This window comes from Rhinopithecus bieti, unplaced genomic scaffold (assembly GCF_001698545.2).
Source record: "Rhinopithecus bieti isolate Rb0 unplaced genomic scaffold, ASM169854v2 scaffold_27321, whole genome shotgun sequence".
In the NCBI taxonomy this organism is placed as follows: Eukaryota; Metazoa; Chordata; class Mammalia; order Primates; family Cercopithecidae; genus Rhinopithecus; species Rhinopithecus bieti.
This window is the reverse complement of record NW_016812353.1, coordinates 753,360-778,238: the sequence shown is the minus strand read 5'-3', so window position 1 is coordinate 778,238 and position 24,879 is coordinate 753,360. Positions and strand designations below refer to the sequence as shown.

Here is a 24,879-nt window from a genome sequence, read left to right as displayed (position 1 = left end):
GCTTCTGTTATAGCTTCCCTCCCTGAATAGCAGAGGGTGGAAATTTATACTGCTTCTGTTTGTTCTACACCATGTTCACTAAACTGCTGGAAAATGTCCTGAAACCAACATAACTTGTGTATGTATTAGCATATATTCATAGACATTAGCTGGGTGTGGTGGTCGGTGCCTGTAATCTTAGCTACTCGGAAGGCTGAGGCAGGAGAATCCCTTAGAACCTGGGAGGTAGAGGTTGCACTGAGCCGAGATTGTGCCACTTCATATTTGTATAAATCTGGTAAGTGAAAATCTGATACATGGACAGAAGATAGTGGGCTTTGTAGAGAGGGTGTGATCTGGAAGAGACTGATCTCTTTCTTAGAGAAGACTTCTAATTGTGTCAACATAGGCAACCTTTTTGTATCAGAACATGTCTAGAGCACAGATAAACAAACTTCTATAAAAATGTCAAAATAGAATAGGCAAGGGAAGCTCAATTTGCTGATGCCAGATTCTTGTTAAGAAAGTTTTAATGATGCTCCCTCTGTTTGTTTGTTTGGTTGGTTCCTAGGGGAAAATAAGCTGGTAGGGGACCTTCTGGTCTTAGGAGGAGCCACACTCTATGGTATCTCTAACGTCTGGGAAGAATACATCATCCGAACCCTGAGCCGAGTGGAATTCCTGGGAATGATTGGTCTCTTTGGAGCATTTTCAGTGGAATTCAATTGTGAGTAAAATAACAAGAAATATAGATAGTAGAGGGACTGTTAAGACTTATTCTTAAAATTTTTGTTCTTGGAATGTAAAAATCAATGCTGGAATCCAGACACCAGCTTCCTGTACAAAGGACTGATGAAATCTGCCAACTCAATATCTTTATTAGTAAATTTCCTCCAAATTAAACAAGTTCAATATAAATTTTTATAAAACATCTAATGTTTTATAAAACATTGAAGATAATTTGCTAGAAAGCATTAGAAGCATTAGGATTGATTCTCTGAAACCAATGAGTGGGTTATTACTTAGAGAAGTAGAAAACTAAGCATAAATGCCCCAATTCAATGCATTTGCAGAAAGGAACATTCTGTCTACTAGTGACAACCACCAATAGAAAAGCTATAGTTTAAAATTATCCTTTTACAAATGTGTGATTTTACTGCCCATGGATTTGCAAGGGTGGACCATATTTCAAATTTATCTCTTAGAATTTAGCATTTCTGTTTTCCTTAAAAAGGTGAAGATATAATACAGACATTCACTAAGCACCACAAAGTCAAAAGCACCAGTTTTGCAATAATTCTACAACTGAAACATGTAAGTCATCACTGACTATTGCCTCAGAATTTTTTATGAGAATAAGTTTCAATCAAAGCAATTTTCCACTGGTAAAGACCAATATTATAGCTTCATGAAAGATATAAAGAATGATAGTATACCCTCCAGTCAAATTTTACTGAATCCCTTTCTGCAAACAGGTAATTCTGATTTTACCAATCTCTTCCTACAAAGCAAGCACTTTCTACTTGCATGGGTTCAGTGTCTGAAATTATTTATGGAAGATATTTTGGCATCACCTTAAACAGGTTTTACAAATAGACTGTTTCAACAATCCTCCAAATTTTGTTATCTTGAGATACTGGTGAAAAACTTCACAGTGAACAAGGTACAGTCTGAGAAGGATTTATTTGGGGTTCATTTTTGAAAGTGATGGCATTTTAAAGCCCCTAAATTTGGTGTGTCAGCTTTGTGAGAGGAAAAGGAATTACCTAGTTCAACTATTCATGGCCAACATTTTGTAGATAGATGACTTCTTTTATGGGTTATTATTCTTGAGTCCAAAAAATATGTTCAGATATCTAGTGCTCATTTGCTTCAGTTATAGTCTATTAGAGTTGACTGTTCCCTTTGGGGGACACTGCCGCCAAAATAATGGAAGTGGCATTAGGGTGTCCTTGGCAAGTGGGATATATTGAGGGCTCACTGGAATCAAAGTAATGCTGGTGGAGTGATGCCAATGCCACCTCCCCATTCTTGTCTAGATCAGTGGTTCTCAAAATATGGTCCTCTGACCAGCAGCACTGGTATCACATGAGAATTTGCCAGAAATGCACATCCATGGATCTCACCGGATCTCTGAATCAATTGCTAGGGTTGGGACCAGGAAACTGTATTTTAACACACTCTCCAGATGGCTGTCATGTACATTTAACTTTGAGAACCATTGCCCTAGAAAACGCTCAATCAGAAATTGATTAAACCTGCAAGCACAGACATTTTCTGAACCTCACGGTTTGCTTTTCAGAAAGCATCTATCAAGCAGAAACAAAGGCTGCAGGCAGACTGTTTGGATGAGAAGGGCAGGAAGGGTTGAGCTCCCCAGGGCCCTGTGGCACACCCTCACACACCGACCAGGTTCTTCAGGGAAAAACCACAGGCTGCCTAATTAGACTTGCTTCTACGTGACCCAAAATTCTTTCTGAAATTCATTGGGTTGCTTCATTATTTGTATAAATCTGATAGGTGAAAAAAAAAAAAAAAAGAACGAAAGTAGAGTGCGTTCTAATCTTGCTCATCGGGTTTATTTTCTTCGAATTTGCAGAGCTATAATGGAGCATAAGGAGCTGTTAAAGGTGCCCTGGGATTGGCAAATAGGTAAGGAGTTGGCTCACCTAAGATGCTCTTTTTATAACCTGAGAAATGTGTTTGAAGAATGATGTGGGTCGGGTGGAGCACAAACAAGGAAGGGATTTAGAATGGTAGGGGACAAGGGAAAATGAAATCCCTTCATCGTTTCAGGAAATCCTGCACATTCTGAGAGACTAAATTATATGATTCATAGTGTTTCCTAATTGAGCTTCTGCCCATTATCATCGCCAAGATGCCATTAGGGGAGACACAGAAGTGTGTTATTAGGTTAAAGACCAACAGAAAAAAAAAAAAACTGGCCTGAGGCAGTGGTAGCACATAAATGACAGCAATTTGCCTTAGCCAAGAAACACTAAACTGATGTGACCATTAAAAAGTGCTACTTCAGGAAAGGGAAAAAAACTGAACTTAACAAAAAACCATGAAAGGAAACAATGTAATGGGCATTCCTAGCCCATAAAAACCTTTCAGAAGGGAGCAGTTTGCACAAAAGAAATGGTTAATTGATCTCCAAATGGACTTAGAAAATACCAGACATGCTTTGAGCTAGTTAAGTCATCCAGGACTTCTCAGGTTCCACCTGTTTCTAAAACCACTTTCCTCAAAGAAATTTAGGACAAGGATTTAAGATACTAGGAGATGCTCTAATGATCAATCTCAGCAAGCTCTGGAAAAGGGACTGACATTTAATACCCTCAGAACGTGTCTCCACAGTGAGCACAGAACGTAACGTGGCTTGTGGGATTGCATGGAAAATGTGTGCAGAGTGAATACAAGTGGCAGGGAGGGGGCTACAGACTCTTCCCCACACTGAAGCTGGCTGCTTGAGCCATCTCTCCCTTCTATGACTTTTGCTACAACTTTAGCCAAATTCTGTGTCCATAAGGAAACACAATAAAAACACAAACTCCCGTGTGTCACTTTACCTACCTGTCCCCATCCCCTAAGCACATGAGGCCAACTTACTGCAGACATCATTCCCTCTGAAGGCACACTGTGAGCCACAGAATTGTGCCTGACTCTCCCTAAGCGTTCTCTCTAGTGACTTTGAGGGCTGAGCAGCCCTGTGTCTCAGAGTCCTGCCGTTTAATTTCTCTCCAGTTGTGCTACAGAATGATATAATTAAAGGAAAATCAACAGGGCAAGGGGAGAGAAAAGAGGAGGGCAACAGGGAAAGGAAACCAGATGCAGGTTACAGAGAGCATTTGTCTTTGTGACCCACAACACCAGAAAACAAAATGTTACCTGTGCTTGGTGGCACTTCACATGCAGCGGTCCGTGAGTATAAATTAATTTTATATTGATGATAATAGTAATGATCAAAAAGAATTTGTCCTCAAACTATGTGGATGCCATGTGCATATCCACTGAGGTTCTGTTATAATTCAGTGTTAGTTAAATGAGTCATCAAAAGATGGTTTTATTCTGAGCTCTCATATGGCCATTAAAACGTCAGTCCCCTATAGTTGAAGATGATGAAGGACAGTGTAAAAGGAACACATTACAGAGCCATCCATTTAATTTCTGATTGGAAATGAGGCCAAAATGGCCTCCCTAGCACAGTAGGGTGACTGTAGTTAACAATAATTTATTGTGTATTTCAAAGTAGCTAGAAGAGATTTAGAATGTTCCCAACACACACAAAAAAATTAATCAATGGTTGAAGTGATGGCTATCCCAATTGCCCTGACTTGATCATTACACAATGCATGCATGTATCAAAATATCACATGTACCTCAGAAATATGTACAATTATTGTGTATCAACAAAAACTAGCCTCGAAGGGAAATCAAATACTCATCTTCCTCTTTCTGAAGCATTTGTAGGGTTGCGTTTGGGATGTGTTTACACCACGGCCTCCTTGGTCCTCATTATCTCGCCCTGACCTACTGCAGGGTTCTGTTGTTAGCTCAATTCTAGACACATGGCATGCAGGGGATAAATGTTTACCAAGTGAGCGAATGAATGAATGACAAGCAGCAAAGATGGTCCTATTCTTTCCTCTCTCATCTCACAAAATACAGACAAAAGGGAAGCAGTGGGGACAATGGCAGGAGACTTTAAGCTTGACATTGCACTTTCTTTCTGTGGAACTGGGAGATGGCATAGCAACCACTGCAATTCATGGGCCAGAGAGGCAGGGAGACATCAAGGGAAGGTCAGCAGCCTTTCAAACCCACCCCACACTCCTTGAGAAGTCACCTGAGAGGCCAAGCTCTGATGACTATGTCCTGGTGGAAAGCTCACATTCTTCTGTTTAGGAGACCAGAATCCAAGAGATCGTCGTTTCTCAGCATCTGTCAATGAATTTCTCTGCCTCCCCACTCTCCACATTAGTAATCTAACCTCGTATAATCTCTTGGATAACTCATGTGGTTGCCATTTTATCAAAGTGGAAAGATGGTTGTTGTTTTCGTTTCCTTGGGATAATAAATATGTTTTCTATTTTTTTCTTTGGGATACATGTTTTCTATTTTCTTAGCTTGAAGGCACTTTTAAAAACAGATTTCGTTATTTTCCTACAACACTGGTCAATTGCAAAATACAGAGCAACTAAAAGCAAGAGGATAATCGTTATTGTTGTTTGTTTTTATTCCATTGTTTTACTCTACTGAACAGAAAGACTGGTTGTGATGATCTAATCAGTAAACTCAAGTCAAACGTATGACCTCATACGCTAAAATACCCTCCTGGAGAGTGGGAATGTTAGAGTCACATTCATAAGTCTAATAAACAACTTAAACATTCCCTTTATCCCATGGGTCATACTGTCATACTGTGGGTCATACTGTGCTAAAGGATGTGTGAACAAGTGTAATCAATGTGAAAGTCAAATGTCAGAGAAAAGAAAAAGTGTGTTGCAGGTCAGTGAGCACAGGCTTGTGGTATGCAGGAACCTTCTTCACTTTTGATGTTGTGGTTGATGCTTGTCTTGGTTTTGGTTTTAGTATTTTTCCTGGAGGCCAAAACAAAAGATTTGGCCTCTCCCTGAATATGGAATTATGGGATTACAGAGCAGGAAAAGACCTAGAGGATAACTAAGAATACACCTTTCCTGGCCAGGTGCAGTGGCTCACACCTGTAATCCCAGCACTTTGAGAGGCTGAGGCGGGTGGATCACTTAAAGCCAGGGGTTCAAGACCAGCCTGGCCAACATGGTGAAACCCTGTCTCTGCTAAAAACACAAAAATTAGCTGGGTGTGGTGGTGCATGCCTATCGTCCCAGCTACTCAGGAGGCTGAGGATCACTTGAACCCAGGAGGCAGAGGTTGCAGTGAGTCGGGATCACACAACTGCACTTCAGCCTGAACAACAGAGCAAGACTCTGTCTCAAAAAAAAAGAAAAAAGTATACCTTTCTTTTTACCCATGTTGAACCTGAGGCCTGGGGAGTTGAGGTGATGCTCGTCAGAGCATTACGTATCTGAGCAAAGCTAGTGCCCAGTGCCCTGTATACACTTAACCTAATGCATATGTTCTGAGAAGTCATCTGACCTAGCCATTGTTTTTAAGAATTACAAATAATATTTTAAAACTCTGGTATATTCAAAAGAAAGAGAAAGAACACCACTGGAATCCCAAAGAAAAAGATGAGATCAAATATATGTAGCCTATACAGACACATACTATATATATAGTAACTCTCTCTCTCTCTATATATATATATATAAATATATATATATAATATATTAACTGAGGTATTGAATAGAGTCAAATAGGATGTTCCTTCAAAACCTTATTTCTCTTTATAATAATTAAACAATATAGATGAGTGTTATGTACTCAGAATTTAAAGTCAGGCTGCCTGTGTGACCTAAGGGCAAGTTACTTGACCTCTATAAGCTGGTCTTTTGCCTGTTTACTCACAGATCCATCTTTTGCCTTTTCCTCTGCTCTGCTTATGCAAATCCACATTGCAGCCTCCCTTGTCAACTGGATTCCAGTTAGTTTTGGCCAATGGGAGGCAGTCGAGGGAGATTGGAGGTGGGAGAAAGAAAGAAACCGGTATTTCTCTCTGTGTCCCTCTGTTTGGGGTCAGATATCCTCTAGATGTGGCTGAGTCTCCTCTGTGATTCTACCCCTGCTGGGCTTCCCTAACTTCTGACCCCGGGTAACGTGGCCTTCCTCTTGTATTTACCTAGCTCTTGGGTTGTGAGTAACTCCCTGCTATTGCTAATCTTCAGGTTGTCTCACCATCCCTGTTTCCCCAGCACCCATTTGAACACCTTTGTAACTTGTACTCCATATAACATATCCTCTGTTTAACCCAGTATGGACTGTGTTTCTTGAATCTATAAGCCTATTTCCTAACCTATATAAAGAGGATAGCAATAGTTATCAGCATTATACTGTTGTGGAGATTAATTACTGTACATAAAGTACGTGACACATAGTAAGTGCACAATCCATATTAGCTGATAATAGTATTTCCCATCTCTGTAGCTTAAATTACTTCAGTGCATAAGCACAAGAGTGACCAAATTCTATCCCTAGTGACAGAGAGAACATTCCAAGAGGAAATGTTTATACACATACTCTGTTATAAATGTACTGACTGCAGCCATTTTGTAGTTGTCAGTCAAAAAGCAATTCAGTTCATTCGTATGATCATGCTGATCAATTGAAAACCCTACCTGGACAGAAAGGTGGACTTTCAGAGGCATTGTTAATGTCCATTAACTATTTAATGTCCATCTAAGAACAGTCAAGAAAGGGCAACGATGCTGGATTCCAACTCTCAATTTAATCATGTGTTAACTAGGCTGGCTATGCTTTGCTTAGGAAACAGTATATTCACACACAAAAACATTGGTTGACCTAGTTGTCAATTGTGATAGTGTATATATTCCACTCCTATCCCCCTACCTCTGATTTCTGCAGTATTTAAAAATAGGTTGAGAATATTTAGCTGGAAGCATCCTAAGGTAGGATGGTTAGCAAAGTTCCATGTATTTATTTTCCTACTCTCCTTTGCCCACCAACTGGGCTTGTAAAATCTCACCACTTCTCTGAGTCCTCCAATTATATATCCAACTCCCTACTGGACAGATCCTTTTGGATAATGCATAAGCGTCTAAAACAACACACTCAAAATGGAGCATTTTATTTCTCCTGAAAACCTGGTCCTCTTTTAGCTCCCTCCATCTCAGTATATGGCGTCACAGTTCACCCAGTTTCTAAATTAGCCAGAACCCCTGGGCATGCTGCATGCTATCCTTTCCCTCGCCACCTACATCAGGCTGTCACCAGGGCCTGCTGAGTCTTCACAAACCCAGACACTTCCCTTCTCTACTGCCGTTTCAAGTAAAACCAAGCAAGCTACCAGCCTCTCTTGCCGGGACTATGACACCATCATTCTGACTCGTCTTTGTAACCGGTCCCATGCTTTTCTCCTTCCAATCCCTTCTCCACAGAGTAGCCAAAATCATCTTTTGAAAATGTAGATCAGATTCTTGTAGTCACCTGCTGCAAACTCCTCAATGGCTTCCTCGTACAACTAGAATAAGATACACATTCCTTTCCAAGACCTGCAAAGCCCTGAATAATCCTTTCCCTTCCCAGTTTTCCAGCTTCCTCTGCCTGTTCTCTTCATTCTGCTCAGCCATTCTGGCCTCGGTCAGCATCTGGAACACTTGAGGCCCTGTCCCTTTCAGGAACTTTTCATGTGCAGGTTTCCTTGGCTCCTCTCATGGCAGTCTCCTTTTGGTCCTTCAGCACTTGAGGTAAATGCCACCTCCACAAAGTAGCCTTACCCCACCACCCTGTCTAAAGCAAGCTCCTGCCATTCTCTTTAAGAAACCCTTGTCTTTCTGCATAGCATTAATAGCAACTCGAAGCTTCCTGTCTATCCTGTTTTTCATTGTTCCTAGCCCATAGCAGAGTGCTCAGGGCATAGTTAGTACTCAGAGAATAATAGTTGAATAAATGAGTGAATATACCAACAGAGCCCACAAGTCAAAGTCCACGCAAAATGATGGAAGGGTATTATTCTGGAACTTTCTAACCCAGTCATGGTATTTAAATTAGTGACACCTTCAAAAAACAAAACAAAACAGAACAAAAAAATAGAAACAAGGCTCTGTTGCCTAGACTGTGTTCTGATCAAGTTTTATTATTTTTAGTGGATTAATCTAAGGATGGATCTTGTCACAGATTTCTTTAAGGAGTACCAAATTAATTTTTATGTCTTTTCATGTATTAGTCATAAGTTATGTAACATTTATTGCATTTTTAGTAGCTTGGTTAAAAGGAAAAAACTACAAGTAGCATGAAAACACATACAGGAAAACTATCTGTTTTTAGGGAATTCAAACTTCTGATGGAGAATTAAAAACCAAACTAATATTACTGTGATAGAATCTATGCATAGGACTTTTACCTTTCCTAAATAGGAAAGTGGCTGGTCCCCCTTCATCCGAGGGCACTTCCACCACGCTAGAGGGGGCTGTTGTACTGAGTTTACCTACTTATGTTCAGAATAATTTTCTTGTAGATCTGATGTGGCTTTTCATATGCAATGATGATTTTGTGCCCTTAAGCACTTTTCATATGGGCAAACCCAATTTATCTTTGGATGAATCCCTGGTCTTCATAGTCAGAAAGACCAGATATTCAGTACCTACCAAACTCCCCAAAATCTGTAAGTCAGAGGAAGCAAATCTGCCCACAGCCCACACCAGACACATTTAATCAAGGATTCCTTTGGAAAGGTTATTTTTATTATATTGTAATGCCCAGGCAGACACTGAATTGTAGCACTTATGCTTATCCTATGCCTTATTCTTTCAAGAAAAGAGTATTATTTTTTTTTTACATTTCCATTGTATCAACATTTGGGGAAAGTACAGATTTAGCTGTAAACTCCTGCTTGGGACCCTGCAAAACAGAGTACCCATGTCTAGGCTTTATTACAGAGAAAGAGAGAAATTTTGAGGATGAGAGATTGGCCACACAGTATTTTAAGGTCATGAAAACCCACATGTAAGAGTTCACAGTAGGCCAGGATATGTGATGGAAGGGCAGGACTCTGTGTGTTGTGGGTAGGGCAGAACAGAATTCATGAATCTGGAAGAGACTGACAGATCATCCTGTGTTCCCAGCAATGAATTCATCCACCCAAGGCCACACAGTCAAGATTCTAATTCAGTATTCTAAGTCCGGGTCTCTTTGACATGCAAGCTCTTCAACTTTAAAGACTACGTAGTTATTCATCATTGTGGGCAATACATGATAGCAAGCGGTTTTGTTGCTATTACTCAAATTAAAAACTAAGAGTTAAAAAAAATGTTTAAATATAGATGAATAGCAAAAGCTGATTACAGCACAATTGGGAGAATTCAAAAACCTTGATTCTGTGTTCTGACTATCACCACTAAGAGGCACTCCTTCCCAGAAGAAGCAAAATGTCAGCAATGCAATAAGAAGCAGAAAGTTCATTTTCACACTTAAATTTTTATTTTTTGATCTTATTTTATTTTTGTACTATGTTATCCAATAATAAGCACCAGTGAATAGGGGGAAAGAGAAACTGCCTTGTGTGAGTGACAGGTGATGTGCACTCTTCCCCTTCCTTCCTGCTGCGGATGCTGAAGATGCCCTGGAGGAGGCTCTGACGCTGCCTTCTCTTTACTCTTCCCCCAGGACTGCTCTACGTTGGCTTTAGTGCCTGCATGTTTGGTCTCTACAGCTTTATGCCAGTCGTCATAAAGAAAACCAGTGCCACTTCAGTCAACCTCTCTCTGCTCACAGCAGACTTGTACAGCCTGTTCTGTGGATTGTTTCTCTTCCACTACAAGGTAAGTTGAGTGAGTGCTCCTTTGTGAAGATGATACTCTGTAGGAAACAATGAACATGGGTAGGAATGCCTGGATGTCAAATGCCCTGATTTTGTGTAGGGAATAGGAATGCAATTGGGTGTGCTAACCTCCATGATTTGGGTATTCACATTTCAATTATAAGACAGAGACATTTTGTCCTATGAGATCAGTAACTATGGACAATTGATAGTAAGAGATAAGAAACAGCCATAAAGGAAAGAGCTTTTGAATACTGGGGACAGTTTTCCTGACAGCATTCAGCACAGAAGCTACTCTTTTTCCAATATGAACCTAGGAAGAGTTGTACAATTCCCAAACTACAGCTGCAAATGGATTCTGCCAAAGGCCTTGGCAGAGTATGTTCTCTTTGGAGAAAAGACACAATTCCTGCAGTTTCTGCTTTGCAGATATTTTTATAGCAAATATGAATGGAAAATGTTAATGCACTAGAAATAGTTTTTTTACTAAAAGATTGGGTTTGAGTAAAGGAATGCAAAGAGATCATGTGAGGCACTGGCAGTGAATGCATGAGCCCTAAAGAAAAGAAAAAACTGTCCAGTCCAAAGATGTCAGCCTCTCAGAATGCAAAACTCTACCCACATCTTCACCCTAGGAAGCATGACTAATTGATTTTGGCACACTGAGGTCAGATCCTACTCCTCTTAACCCCACACTCGCTGCTGCCAATAACAATCAATTAGAATTGACATGTGAGAAGATACCACTTGCCATTCCTTAACTAGTCCTATAAGACAAGAGTCAACAGGGACTATGACCCAGTGTGAAACAGGCCAAATATGGAATGTCCAGGCAGATAAGACCAAACTTGGACAGCTGAAAGAAGAAGAGGCAGAAGAAAAGAGACACTACTCTGGCCACTTTTAGCCAAGTTCCTCACCAATGGTAATACAGCCACCATCCGCAGCACTCGGGGGTGGCCAGCTGATGGGGCACCTTGGTGAGCAAAGCGTCTTCATCCAGATGAAACTGGGTGTAGACGTTCCTGGAGAAACAATCAGCTAAAAAGAGCATGTACTTGACATGACCAGGGGCAAAGCAGCTGAAGTGAATAATCAGGATTACCACTGAGAAAAGCAAAAGTCATAGCCAAGAAACCAATGCAAAAGGGCAGACACGGGTGAAAAAGAGAATACAAATGAAGCTGGTTAGTAGCTAGGAGGATCAGAAACAGATCTGAGAGACGGTACAAGTTGAGAAAGTGGCTGTGACAGCAAACAGGAATAATGTTCCTATTTTTCCTCCAGCTTTATTGAGGTATAACTGAAGAATAAAAATTGTACTATATACAGTACTTAAGATGTACAACATGATTTTTTGATGTATGGATACATTGTGAAATGTTCGCCACAATCAAGCTAATTATATCCATCTCCTCACATCATTACCTTTTTTCTGTGTGTGTGTGTGTGTGTGTGTGTGTGTGTGTGTGTGTGTTTGTCTGTGTGTGGTGAGAATACTTTAGATCTACTTTCTTGGCAAATTTCAGGTACAGATTACCATTAACTATCATCACCATGCTGTAGGTTAGGTCTCCAGAACTTACTCATTTTATAACTGAAAGTTTGTACCCTCTAGCTATCATCTCTCCATTCCCCCGACAAGTTCCTGTTTTATATGGAGCCTTTTGCCCAATACAGTGGCAAAACTAAGAGCTTAGAGAAAATATCTAGGACTGGGCAATGTTTATTGTTTGCAATTTGTTTTGTCTGTATACAACAAGCTGTTTCCCAAGCTACCTTGGTCCTCATAAAGGATAAGAAGCAAGGTCACAATATGTTCCTCTCGTACTGCTCCTAACCAGTGTGGGAAGACCAGCTTCCTTCAAAATCCCCCTCCTCACACATCCAGTCATTTTCCAGAGCTCTGGGGAACACCTGGCTGTGGGTGCATCCTCACAGCAGGTGGCCAGCAATATTCTTCTCTCCTCTTCAGTTAAGCATCCACATCTAGTCCGTTACTTGGTGTGAACTCAGTTCTTAGCAATTAATCTTGTAATTTGCTTTATAAGCTTCTGAACTAAAAGAATCCCTTTAATCTTCCTTAAGGAAAGATGACTAAAATCTATTGTTCTGCTGAGGACTGCAGTCACTGCTTGGGCGGTTCAGATCCAGGCCAGCTCCCAGCATGCCTGAGAGCAGTGTTCCTGAAAGTCTGGTTTCACTGGGGTGCTTGATAAAAATGCCGATTTGTGGGCCACACCCCTAAGCCACAGAGTCAGTATCTGGAGATGTGTCTGGGGAAGTGTGGCTGGTAACAGGTTCCCCCTGGCAGTCTGATGCCCTCTGAGTTCGAGAACCACTGTCCTTGATAAGAGTGTACTCGAACAGTGCCTGTTCCTGTCTGAGCCTGTCCTTTCCCACACTTCCACTGATGTGGGGTTAAACCTGGGGTTCCTCAAATTTACAAGCATCAGGAAATGAGAGGGCTGATATGCTAATTATCTGCAATCCATCCTCTCCTCCTATTATTTGTATGTTCCTGTTCACTGAGGATAAGTAACTTTGCTGAAGAGGAAAGCATGTAGTAACCCCCCATTATGCCATCAGAAGGGAAATTCTGTTATCTGAAAATTAATTACTGTATTCACTAATTTAGAATTGTAATGGATATTTTTATTTCATACAGCAATGATTTGGGGGGTTTTTTTGGTAGGGCAAAATACACATACATTTTGTTACTATTTGAAAGATAAATTTTCTTAAAGCAGGAATGGATCCAACAGAGTAGTCATTTCTTCTAGTTAAAATTTATTTCTATTGCCTTTTTAAAAATTGACTATAATTGTAGATTCACATGCGCTTTTAAGAAATAATAGAGAAAGCCCAGTTAACCCCTGTGAGCCCAAGTATCTGAGTTAGGTCTCAATCAATTTGGAAAGTTTATTTTGCCACGATTAAGGGTGCACCTGTGACACAGCCTTAGGATGTCATGACAATATGTGCCCAAGGAGGTCGGGGAACAGCTTGCTTTTCATACATTTTAGGGAGACATAATACATCAATCAATACATGTAAGATTTACATTGGTTTGATCTGGAAAGGCCAGACAACTCAAAGCAGAGGCTTCCAGGTCACAGGTTAGATTTAAACATTTTCTGATTAGCAGTTGGTTGCAAGAGTTATCATCAGTAGGAAGGAATGTCTGCTTTACCATAATGGGTTGTGAAGACTGGGGTTTTATCATGCAGATGAAGCCTCCAAGTAGCAGGCTTCAGAGAGAATAGATGATAAATGTTCCTTATCATATTTAAGGTCTGTGTTGATGTTAATGCCAGTTGGCTCTTCCTGAATTCCAAAAGGAAGGAGGGTATAGTAAGGCAGACCCAACTCCCCCTTCCCATCATGGCCTGAACTAGCTTTTCAGGTTAACTTTGGAGTGCCTTTGGCTGCGAGGAAGGGTCTATCCAGATGGTTGGGGGACCTTAGAATTTTATTCTTGGTTTATGCCCTTTACCTAGTCACTTACCCCTAGTGATAACATCTCACCAAACTGTAGTACAAAAAACCCCACAAAACTGTAGTACAATACCAGGATGTTAACACTGATACACTCAACATCCAGAACATTTCCATCAGCACACGGATTGCTCATGCTGCCCTTTATAACCACACCTACTTCCCTCACCCACCCCCAGCTCCTCAAAATCACTAGTTTGTTCTCCATTCCTATAAATCTGTCATTTCAAAATGTTATATAAATGGAATTACACAGTATGTTACCCTTAGGGATTGAGTTTTTCCACCAGGAGAGACGTCTTTAAACTAAATGAAATGTTATGTGGAAAAGGGTTTAGTCGGTAAGCTTAAACTAAGAGTTTAAAAAATACCGATGTGGCCGGGCACAGTGGCTCACACCTGAAATCCCAGCACTTTGGGAGGCCGAGGCAGGTGGATCACCTAAGGTCAGGAGTTCGAGACCAGCCTGGCCAACATTGTGAAACTCCATCTCTACTAAAAATACAAAAATTAGCTGGGCATGGTGGCAGGGACCTGTAATCCCAGCTAGTCGGAAGGCTGAAGCAGGAGAATTGCTTGAACCTGGGAGGCGGAGGTTTCAGTGAGCCCAGAGCGTGCCACTGCACTCCAGCCTGGGCAACAGAGTAAGACTCCATCTCAATAAATAAATAAATAAATAAATAAAAATACTGATGCTTGGGTCCCCCTCTCACCGATTCTAAGCACCCAAGCATCAGAGATTTAAAGGCTCCCCAGGTGATTCCAGGGTGCAGCCAGGATTAGGCCCCTGGTTCAGACTTACCATACATGGCTGCAAGCAAGTAGAACTGGGACCAAAGGGTGAAAGTTACAAGCTTATTGCTAAATATAAAGACACATTGTTAACAAGTAGCTGAAAGTGCAATAGACTCTCTTGGGAAGCAGGAGTTTCCATGGCTAGAGGAAGCAGGACACTGATGTGAGAGAGTACCAAGGGGCCTCAGCTTCTGTGCTGAGGATTGGACCAGTGACCTAGTAATGTCTGAGAGCTCACTTGGTTTTACTATGGTCTACAATTACAGATTATTCTTTAACTTAATGATGATGTCTTTAAGCAGCTTTCTGGTCTGGTTATAAATATCTGCATGTTGGAGGGGAGGGCTAGTTTTTCACAGATGTTGCTTATCCACGCAGAACTAAATGACTAAATGAAGCTCGCCTGCCTAACATTGATTATTTGGGTTTTTGGATTTTTTTTTCACTTTCCACTCTTGGAAAAAATCCATTCCTTTTCCGTCCCATCATTCCACTGTCTGCAACAGTTCTGCCTCTTGCGCTGACTGCTGTGCTGACTGGACAGTAAAGCCCCATGTTCCTGGGAAGCAAATGACCTAATTCTAAATTCGTCTATCTGAAAGGCATAGTGCTTCTGCAAACTCTAAATCTTACAAGACTTTGAGAAGTGGTTATGTATTTCTATTCTTTATTACCTGACAACATTATTGAATCCAGAGCAGTAAATCTGTAGCCATCCACAGAAAGCACAGGAAATGAACTTGCCTGGGCCTCAGAGACCCCCAAAACTAAGCCCAGGAAGAGACTGACATAGAGGCTTTTCCATTGGAGGGTGTACTGACTTTTCAAGGTCAGAGCTTGGTCTGGGGTCTACCATCTTATAAGTATTGTACAAACAAGACACTGTTGAAATTGAAAGGATGTTAGCTTCCTGTTGCTGCTGTAACAAATTACCACAAACTTAGTGGCTTAAAACATAACCCAAATTTACTATCTTACAGTTTTGAAAGTCAGAAGCCTACCTGGGCTAAAATTAAGTATTAGTAGAGGTATGTTGGTTCTGGAGGCTCTAGGGGAGAATCCATTTCCTTACCCTTTCCAGCTTCTAGAGGCCACCTGAATTTCTTAGTTCATGGCCCCTTCCTCCATCTTCAAAGCCAGCAGTATGGTGTCTTCAAATCAGACTCTGCCATGCCTGCTTCCCTCTTTTGGACCTGCTATTACATTCAGCCCACCCAGATAATCCAGGATAATATCCTCACCTCAAAATCCACATCTGCAAAGTCCCTTTTACCTTGTAAAGTAACATATTCACAGGTTTCAGGGATTCGGGTGTGAACATCTTTGGGGGATTATTATTCTGCCTACCCCAGTGGGACTAGTACTAATTCTACCAGGACAACACGGGTATACTGACTAGAAGCCAGGTCAGCTGGGATGCATGGACATGTGGTTCAGAAGCTGTGTCTGGGCGGTGAAGACACATTCTCTGCCTACAGACACTGTGCTCTGTTGAATTTCCTAACTGATTTTTAAAGTAGTTCAGGTTTCTTGCTAGTATGTGATTTTAATAAAGAAAACACCAAGTCATGTGGAGAGAGGATAAATTGGAGTGGGAAAACTATTTCAACATCTACCATGTAAAGTGTGAATTAAGCAGCATGGTGTGGCCAAAAGACCATAGACTTCAGAGTCCAAAGAGCCTAGATTGATTGATTGATTGATTGATTGATTGATTGATTTTTATTTTTTTTATTTTTTATTTTTTTTTTTGAGATGGAGTCTCGCTCTGTCACCCAGGCTGGAGTGCAGTGGCCGGATCTCAGCTCACTGCAAGCTCCGCCTCCTGGGTTCCCACCATTCTCCTGCCTCAGCCTCTCGAGTAGCTGGGACTACAGGCGCCCGCCACCTCACCCGGCTAGTTTTTTCTATTTTTTTAGTAGAGACAGGGTTTCACTGGGTTAGCCAGGATGGTCTCGATCTCCTGACCTCGTGATCCGCCCGTCTCGGCCTCCCAAAGTGCTGGGATTACAGGCTTGAGCCAACGCACCCGGCCCGGAGCCTAGATTTAAACTGGCTTCTGTGTATGCTTTAAGTTATTTGGGCCAGTTACTTATTCTCTCTAAACTTCAAGGTGATGAGGTTTGCCTTATGGAACTTTAGAGGGGATGAAGTTAGATAATGTATAAAAGGTGACCAGCAGTGATACGGTTCTCTGCTTAAACATGTGTTTCAGGATTAGTAATTCCTATCTCATTACATTTTTGGACTATTAACCCTAGTCTAAGATTTTGTAACTAGATGTAGTGCTTAACAATTTTGTATGAGTTCTCTCCAACTTTTTTCCTGTTTGAAAAGGCAAGCCTGGGGTCTCATGCATTGAAATGTAGAAAACATTGTAGTAGGCATTTTCAACTGAATTATTTGATTCCTTTATTGCTTACCATGGAATTTTTAGGTGACAATCAGAAATACAAAACATCTGAGGGTTGTTAAAGTAAAATACCAATCAGTTCTTTCACTGTATGCCATCGTGTGCTGAACATTCTTGAGCAAAATCGCAGCTGACATGAAATATACAGAAAATTCCTTTTTGCCTGACATTTAAATGACGATGGCTTATTTCACGCATTTACTATTAACATGTCAAGGCTAAATATTGCCACAAAATTGTTGTAATAAAGTTGAGAGTAATTTCATAAGGACATATGATTTTTGTAACTTTATTAAAATAAACTAGAAACTAACAGACAAAAATAAACATCATAAGTACTCTCCAAGTCCCCTTTAAACACGTCACTTGGGCCATTGGCTTATGTGGCTCTCCATGCTGAACAGCCTGAAGCCACAGATTATCCTGTTTGAAGAATATCTTAGGAAGGTATGGACTCCATAAAACTATTCTTGCATGAGGAGAGTGTTTTTATCATACAAATAATTACTAAAAAAAAAAGAGAGAGATTTCAAAATCATTTGTCCAAAAGGCAACTCCAAGTATTCTGGGTAATGTGATTAATGTGAATTTTGTGGGATTTCATGTGCATGTTTTCATTAGAAAGCATTCTGTATGTCTTAGTCTCATATTTATACCAGATAATTTTTAAATAATTGCTTTGAGTTACAAAACAATCAGAAAAGTTTTTAAATGTCAGCAGCCTGTGCTGGCAATCCAGGTGACATCCTATGAGGACAGGTGTAGAGCTCCATGATCCACCCTGACCCTCCCCGTCAGCTCCTAAAATTACATCCCACATGTGCCAGCTTCTCTTATTGTTTTGTTGTGGTGGTTGTTATAAGAGATTTGGCAAGCAAAGTTTAGAAACTCTGGACCTGAGGTCATTATAATAACATATTATTATGCATTAAATTTAAAAGAAAGATATCCAGATCATATTTATTTATTCTGTACCTGTTATGTGCCAGCCACTGTTTGGGTGCATAACTTTTTATTTATAGGTGAAGATGATAGAAACACCAAATATCACCAGGCAGATAATGCAAAGGATAAGGTTCCAAAACACTAAAACTTTAGTAGACAGCAATTTCAACTATCCTTACCATCTCAGTCCCAATGCCAGAGAGTTTACAGAGACTGGAAACTTTCATTAAGAGTGGCATCTTTCATTAGACATGAATCAGTATCTTGAGCCAAGCAACCCTGTTGATCCTCTGTGGCAGTGAGCAATCTCAGTAATGTCACTGCACTTGAAAACCAGGGCAGGCAGCCTCAATCTGTGGCAGCTGATGAGCATAATAAAAGCAATACTTCACTTCTTATTTTTTAAAATGCCCTCATAAGTAGCCTGTTAGGTTTCTTGTATGTAAAAATGACATCTTAAAAGGCTGTGGATGTTAAGCTCATAGTGCCCAAATGTAATTAGAAATAGGAGATTTAAAATTTAAGACTTAGTCTTTTATCACTCTACAATACTTTTTAAAGTTTTGCTGGTGAGAAGAGAATTAGGGAGACTGGAGTCTCTGAAGCCCAGAGCATTTCACATGGAATACCAAGGTGAAAGATCTGTGAACATTTGACTTTGGCTTTCCCCTGCACTGTAACAGTACAGCCCCCTTTGAGGCTTCCGTCTTGCTGAATAAATTAGGGTAAGTGTTGCTAGCTTCTAGTAGTGGCGAAGGGATGCATTTCCATGCAGCCATTCAGGAACCCAGGTGCCTTCCATTTTGTGGCTCTGACATCCTCTAGAGCAGGAGTCAGAAAACCCTAACCTGTGAGCCACCCCCTGTTTTAGTAAATAAAGTTCTGTTAGAGAACAGCCATGCCCATTTCTTCACATATTATCCATGGCTGCTTTTATGCTACAATGGCAGTGTTGAGTAGTTGTGACAACGTATATGACCCGTAAACCCAAAATAGTTACTACTGTCCAGCTCTTTAAGAAGTCTGCCCAGGCCTGGGCTAGGCACTTGGAGTCCTCTGTAGGACTCCTTATTAGACAGCCTGGAGACTTTTATGGCTGTGTCTAGAATGATGTGTCTATAGCCCCTCCCATTCTCTTCGCCAGAACTCAGTCACATGGCCACACCTAATAATTGCAAGGGAGGCTGGGAAATGTAGTCAAGCTATGCAGGATGAAAAGCAAATGAGTTTAGTGAACAAGTAGCTGGTCTCTGCTACATTAGCAATTTCCGTTTCCCAGAAATATGAGAAGGACTAGAGAAGTTGGGAATAAATGGTGAGGCAAGCCCAGAATTATAGCCAGAAGCCAAAGTTCCTTCTACGTAAATCTATTCTTGAACTCCACATCACAAAACAAATATTTTGAACTCACGTCATCATGATAAGCTGTGAGGAAAGATTGAACGGGCTAGAGGTACTGCAGAAGTTTCAAATGGAAAGGCTTGTGATTGGATTGGGGCATAGCCAGGAAAAAAACAGCTAGTTGTCTCCCAGGACAATGCCTGGGATGTGTTTGTCACCAAAGTGAACAGCCCGGCCGTTCAGTCACATTCACAAGATTGAATGGCAACAATCTTGCCCATTCAGTCACCTAATTTTGTCAGCAGACCTGTGTGGATCCATCTTCCGTGAACCAGAATATTAATAAACCAAGCTCATAGAAATCAGAGTATCTGTTTGCTAAGACATAAAACAAAGAGTGGCTCGAACATTAAAGGCTGAAGCAGAACCACTACTCTACACATCTCTAGGGGCCACCAAGGACTGAAGACTTTTTTCAGCTCTATATTTAAAGTGTTAACAGTTGTGATTTACTCTCTTCCGTGAAAGATGATTAACATTGTCCTCCCTCATTTCCTGACTTTTACTGTATTATTTTATATTATCAATATTTTAATAGTTAACTTCTGTAAATATAATCCCTATGGTTTTTAAACCGTATTTCCACACTTACTACATTTGCTGTACCACCAGTCTCTGAAATATAGGTTCTTCTTTTCTGAATTTATTTTGATATCCTTAGTAGGCTGGACTTCATCACTACTGGTATTGTCAGGAAGCAATACAGCTATGTGTGGTTGTACAGGCTGTGCACAGTGCAGTTTGTCCATTTGTAGAGAATATGTTCCCTATAATGCAAAAGCAGGTAGTCATCAAGTGTCTTGATTCACTGCGGAAGTACCATTGGGTTTGCAGTGAGTCTACCAGGAAATGTTCATAGGGGTTGCATTCTTAAATCTTTACTTCTTTGAAATCATGTCTACTCTTTAAATTCAAAGGATAATTCTATCCTAGGTTGCATTTTTTTTCTCAGAACTTTATATACATATATATATATATATATGTGCGTGTGTATGTGTATATATACACATATGTACAGTCAAGCAATAGTAGTGCTATATATTTTTCATGGTGACTATATATGCACATATATACACACATATATACACATATATACATATAAACATATATACACATATATATACATATATACATACACACACACACACACACATATATATATATTTTTGAGACAAAGACTTGCTCTGTCTCCCAGGCTGGAGTGCGGTGGTGCGATCTCGGCTCACTGCAACCTCCGCATCCCAGGTTCAAACAATTCTCATGCCTCAGCCTCCCAAGCAGCTAGGACTACAGGCGTGCACTACCACACCCAGAGTTTTTGTATTTTTAACAGAGACGGGGTTTTGCCATGTTGGCCTTTTTTTTAAGTTGAGCACTGCACCCTGATATGGTGTGGATGTTTGTTCCCTCAAAATCTCATGTTGAAATGTAATCTACAATGTTGGAGGTGGGGCCTTGTGGGAGGTGTTTGGGTCATGAGGGCGGATTCCTCATGAATGGCTTGGTGCCATCTTCATGGTAATGACTGCATGCTCTGTGAATTCACATGAGATCTGGTTGTTTAAAAGAGTCTGGGACTTCCTCCTTGCTCTCTTGCTCCCTCTCTCATCGTGTGACATGCCTGCACCTCCTTCACCTTCTGCCATGATTGTAAATTTCCTGAGGCCCCCACCAGAAGCAAAGCAAATCTTGGTGCCATGCTTATACAGCCTACAGAACCATAAGCCAAAATAAACCTCTTTTATTTATAACTATAAATTATCCAGTCTCAGATATTCCTTTATGGCAATGCAAATGGACTAATACACACCCAGTCCTTTTTCAATGTCATGAGTCACTGGATTTTATCATTTAAGGAGTTGTGTGACTTACTTTTCAAAAAAAGAGCTTACAAGTATTTTATCTCAGGGTTCTCTTTGTCTGACAACATCTCTAATGTCTTTACATTCATAGGTCATCTTGACCTATGACCCATCCCACTCTCAGGAGTATAACCCCCTTGTGACCTTATTTCCCCTTGACCTAGAGGAATTCAATTGCTCCGCTAGTCCACCGCAAATCCCCAGATAATGCCAAGCCCCAAGGACTCTCTACCTCCCCAAGAATCTTAGGAAGTACATAATGGTTTCTATTCCTGACAATAGTTTCTTGACTGTTTCCTGAGTTCACCCAAACACCACTTCAATCAATCCTCTCTGAATTGCAAAGTTCTCTGTTAATCTCCAGAGTCAGCCAACTCCACTTCTTTCCTCTGAATGACTTCTGGTAGGTAATGCTGGGTTAGCAATAATGCTAAGTCATGTTGGAATCTCCTAGATTCTCCCTTAACTAACTTTTCAAAGTTTATGCCATATGATTATACCCCTTTTCTTATTTGGTTGCTACCAAAAATTTGCCTGGTTTTGACTTTAGAGTTCATTCCATTAAGCACTGCTCTCCTCTGACATCTTTACTCATAAATACTTTTATTGGGCTGGGCATGGCCTGTAATCCCAGCACATTGGGAGGCCAAGGTGGGAGAATTGCTTGAGCATAGGAGTTTCAGACCAGCCTGGGCGACATAGGGAGACCTCATCTCTACAAACATATATATTTTTTAAATTAACCAGGCATGGTGGCATGCACCTGTGGTCCCAGATACTCGGGGTGCTAAGGTGGGAGGATCACTACAGCCTGGAGGCTTGAGGCTGCAGTGAACCAAGATCACACCACTGCACACCAGCCTAGGCAAACAGAGTGAGATCCTATCTCAAAAACAAACAAATAACAAAAACTTTTATTGGCATAGTCACATGCATACTTTCATATATAAACATTTAAGCAAGCGTTTGTGTCCGTAGAGACGTATCTGAAAGGATGTTTATGAAAATGTAAACGTTTCCAGGGGCAGGCAGAATGGCAGTGTTGTCATGAGTTGTCCCAGCCTGGCTGTGAATTCCAGCCCCACTTCCTACCAATGGGTCTATAAATTTGTTGTGCCATGGCTCAGTTTGGCAGTCAGATGAAGCCTAGAGATCTGTTTTAATAATGTTTTTAAATGTCTAAAATAAAATACATGGGATTTCAAAAACAACTATATTAAAATAACATCAGAATATTTTAAAATGTGATGATATATACAAATCACAAGATCTAGAATCAGATCTATTAACTACTGTCATTTCAAAGCAGTGATTAGCATAAGAGATATTTGGAGAGATCTGCAGCAATTGTAATGCAAAGTAAAAATATACACTGTATATGATTTATGTTTGTGGAAAAGGCTAAAGTGCATCGAATACCACTGAAGTTCAATGCCTACATTTGCAATTGAAGAGCTGCTAAATGTCAGTTAGAGGTCAGTGAAAATAAGAGTCCAGGTTTCTCATCCAGGCTCACAGACCCCATGAATTCTGTACAGGGACCCCTGGTTAAGAATCCCTGAAACAACCAGTTACACAGCCTTGTGCAAAAGTTACATCTCTAAACTACAGTTTTCCCACCAAAGGGGGTCATAATAGTATCTCTCTCATAAGATTAATTGTGAGGCATAAGTGAAATAGTAAATGTAAATCATTTACTACAATATCCGGCACAGTGAATATTCAACAAATAATGCTGTTATTAAGGCTGGTAGAATTGTTAATACAATCAGCCCTCTGTATCCATGGGTTCCACATCCATGGATTCAACCAACCATGGATTGAAAATAATTAATGGGAAAAAATTACATCTGCACTGAACCTTATACAGACTTTTTATTTTTCTTGTCATTATTCTCTAAAGAATACAAAATAACAACTATTTACATAGCATCTGTATTGTAGCGGGTATATCGTAGTGGATATTATATGTAATCTAGAGCTGATTTAAAGTATACAGGAAGTCATATGCAAATACCACACCATTTTATATGAGGGACTTCAGCAGCCACAGATTTTGGTATCCAAGGAAGATTCTGGAACCAATTCCCCATGGATACTGAGTGATGACTATACTTATATTTCATGTTCTTCACACTTTTAAGTATTGCATAAATTATGTATTGCTAGAATGCTACATGAACATTTGTTACTTTTACTTTTATAATCACAAAACAATAAAGTAATTTCAGTTTGAAAACAAAGCTAGCAATCCCCTTGAATAAGAAGGAACTCTAAATAGGAATCTCTGCTATTGAAAAAATGGACAAAATTATAACAGACCCCAGTTAGAATATTAAAATGGTTTATGATCAGTTTTCATTGACAAATATGAACAAAAAATTCCAACTTTTTCTTTGTTTCTGTTTTGACTATTTTTATATTTAAGAATTCTTCACTTATTAGATTGCTAAGTACTAACTTACGGTCATATGCCTAGTTTCCTTCTCATTTGAATTATTTTAGAATAGTGTTTTATTTTTTAAATAAATACATTATAACCATGCTGTGAGGCCTCAGCTTTAGCAATGTGACTCAATTTAATTAGGATGTACACGTTAGTGACCAGTTTCACACCCCGTTCCTTGAGGATGCTCATGGAACCAGACATTCGAGGTGCAGGAGTGTAGCTGTGTCCCCTTGCTTTGCGGGGGTTTCAGGAGTTATGAATTGTACTGGTGTTTCCATTGTGTTTCAATCAATTCCATCTTTAAATGAAAGACTGGCTTTACCTTGGAGGTCAGGACTAAGTTCCAGGATGACAGAGACCTCACAGGGCTCCTTCTCTGCTGGGCGCTGTGTCTCTGGTGCCTACTGCAGAGCCTGGCACAGTAGGTGTTTGGTAATTATTTTTTTAATGAAAGGTTTATTTTCACAGGAAACATTGAAGTTTAATCTTCCACTTTCTAGGCTGAACATTATCTAGAAATTTTCACATTGGAAGCCAGAAAGCTTTTGATCAATGTCGACTCTATGTCTCAAGTTGATGAAACCAGCTGAAAAACAAAAATTCAGATCCCACACAATAGTGAGCCACTGTTTTGATTCTTTCTTTGGCTGAGTTGATGGATTGCTTAGGGAACATCTCAAGGGAACATGGAAATCAGAAAATCAGTTCAATACCATTGTAACTGTATGCAGTGTAAGGGGGGTATGGAGGAATGGAACTCACATTAAAAGCTGAACATTTGGTAAGAAATTTTATTTCTAGAAAAAAATAAATTTTTATATTATAGCTAATATTCAGATTTAGTTTTCATATCATCCCACATTAAATTGTAAAATTAGTCATTATCACATACAATGTTTAGGCATCTGTATTGGTAGGTATAGATATAGATATATTGGTAGACCAGCAGTCAGCAAACTTTTCCATGAAGGGGCAGATTATAAATATTTTAGGCTTTGCAGGCCATACAGTCTCCAGCACAACTACACAACTCTGCTGTGGACATGGCTGAGTTCCAATAAAACTTTATTCACAAAACCAGGTAGATGCCAGATTT

At 40.2% G+C, this 24,879-nt stretch overlaps 1 protein-coding gene across 1 annotated transcript in view; it reads left to right on the top strand.

The window, feature by feature from the left end:
- SLC35F1 (solute carrier family 35 member F1) overlaps window positions 1–24,879 on the top strand; it is a 404,702-nt gene that overhangs the window by 364,003 nt on the left and 15,820 nt on the right. The window contains 4 exon segments of the mRNA XM_017895955.1: window positions 551–685; window positions 688–706; window positions 2,579–2,631; window positions 10,267–10,421. Coding sequence (XP_017751444.1) covers window positions 551–685; window positions 688–706; window positions 2,579–2,631; window positions 10,267–10,421 — 362 coding nt within the window.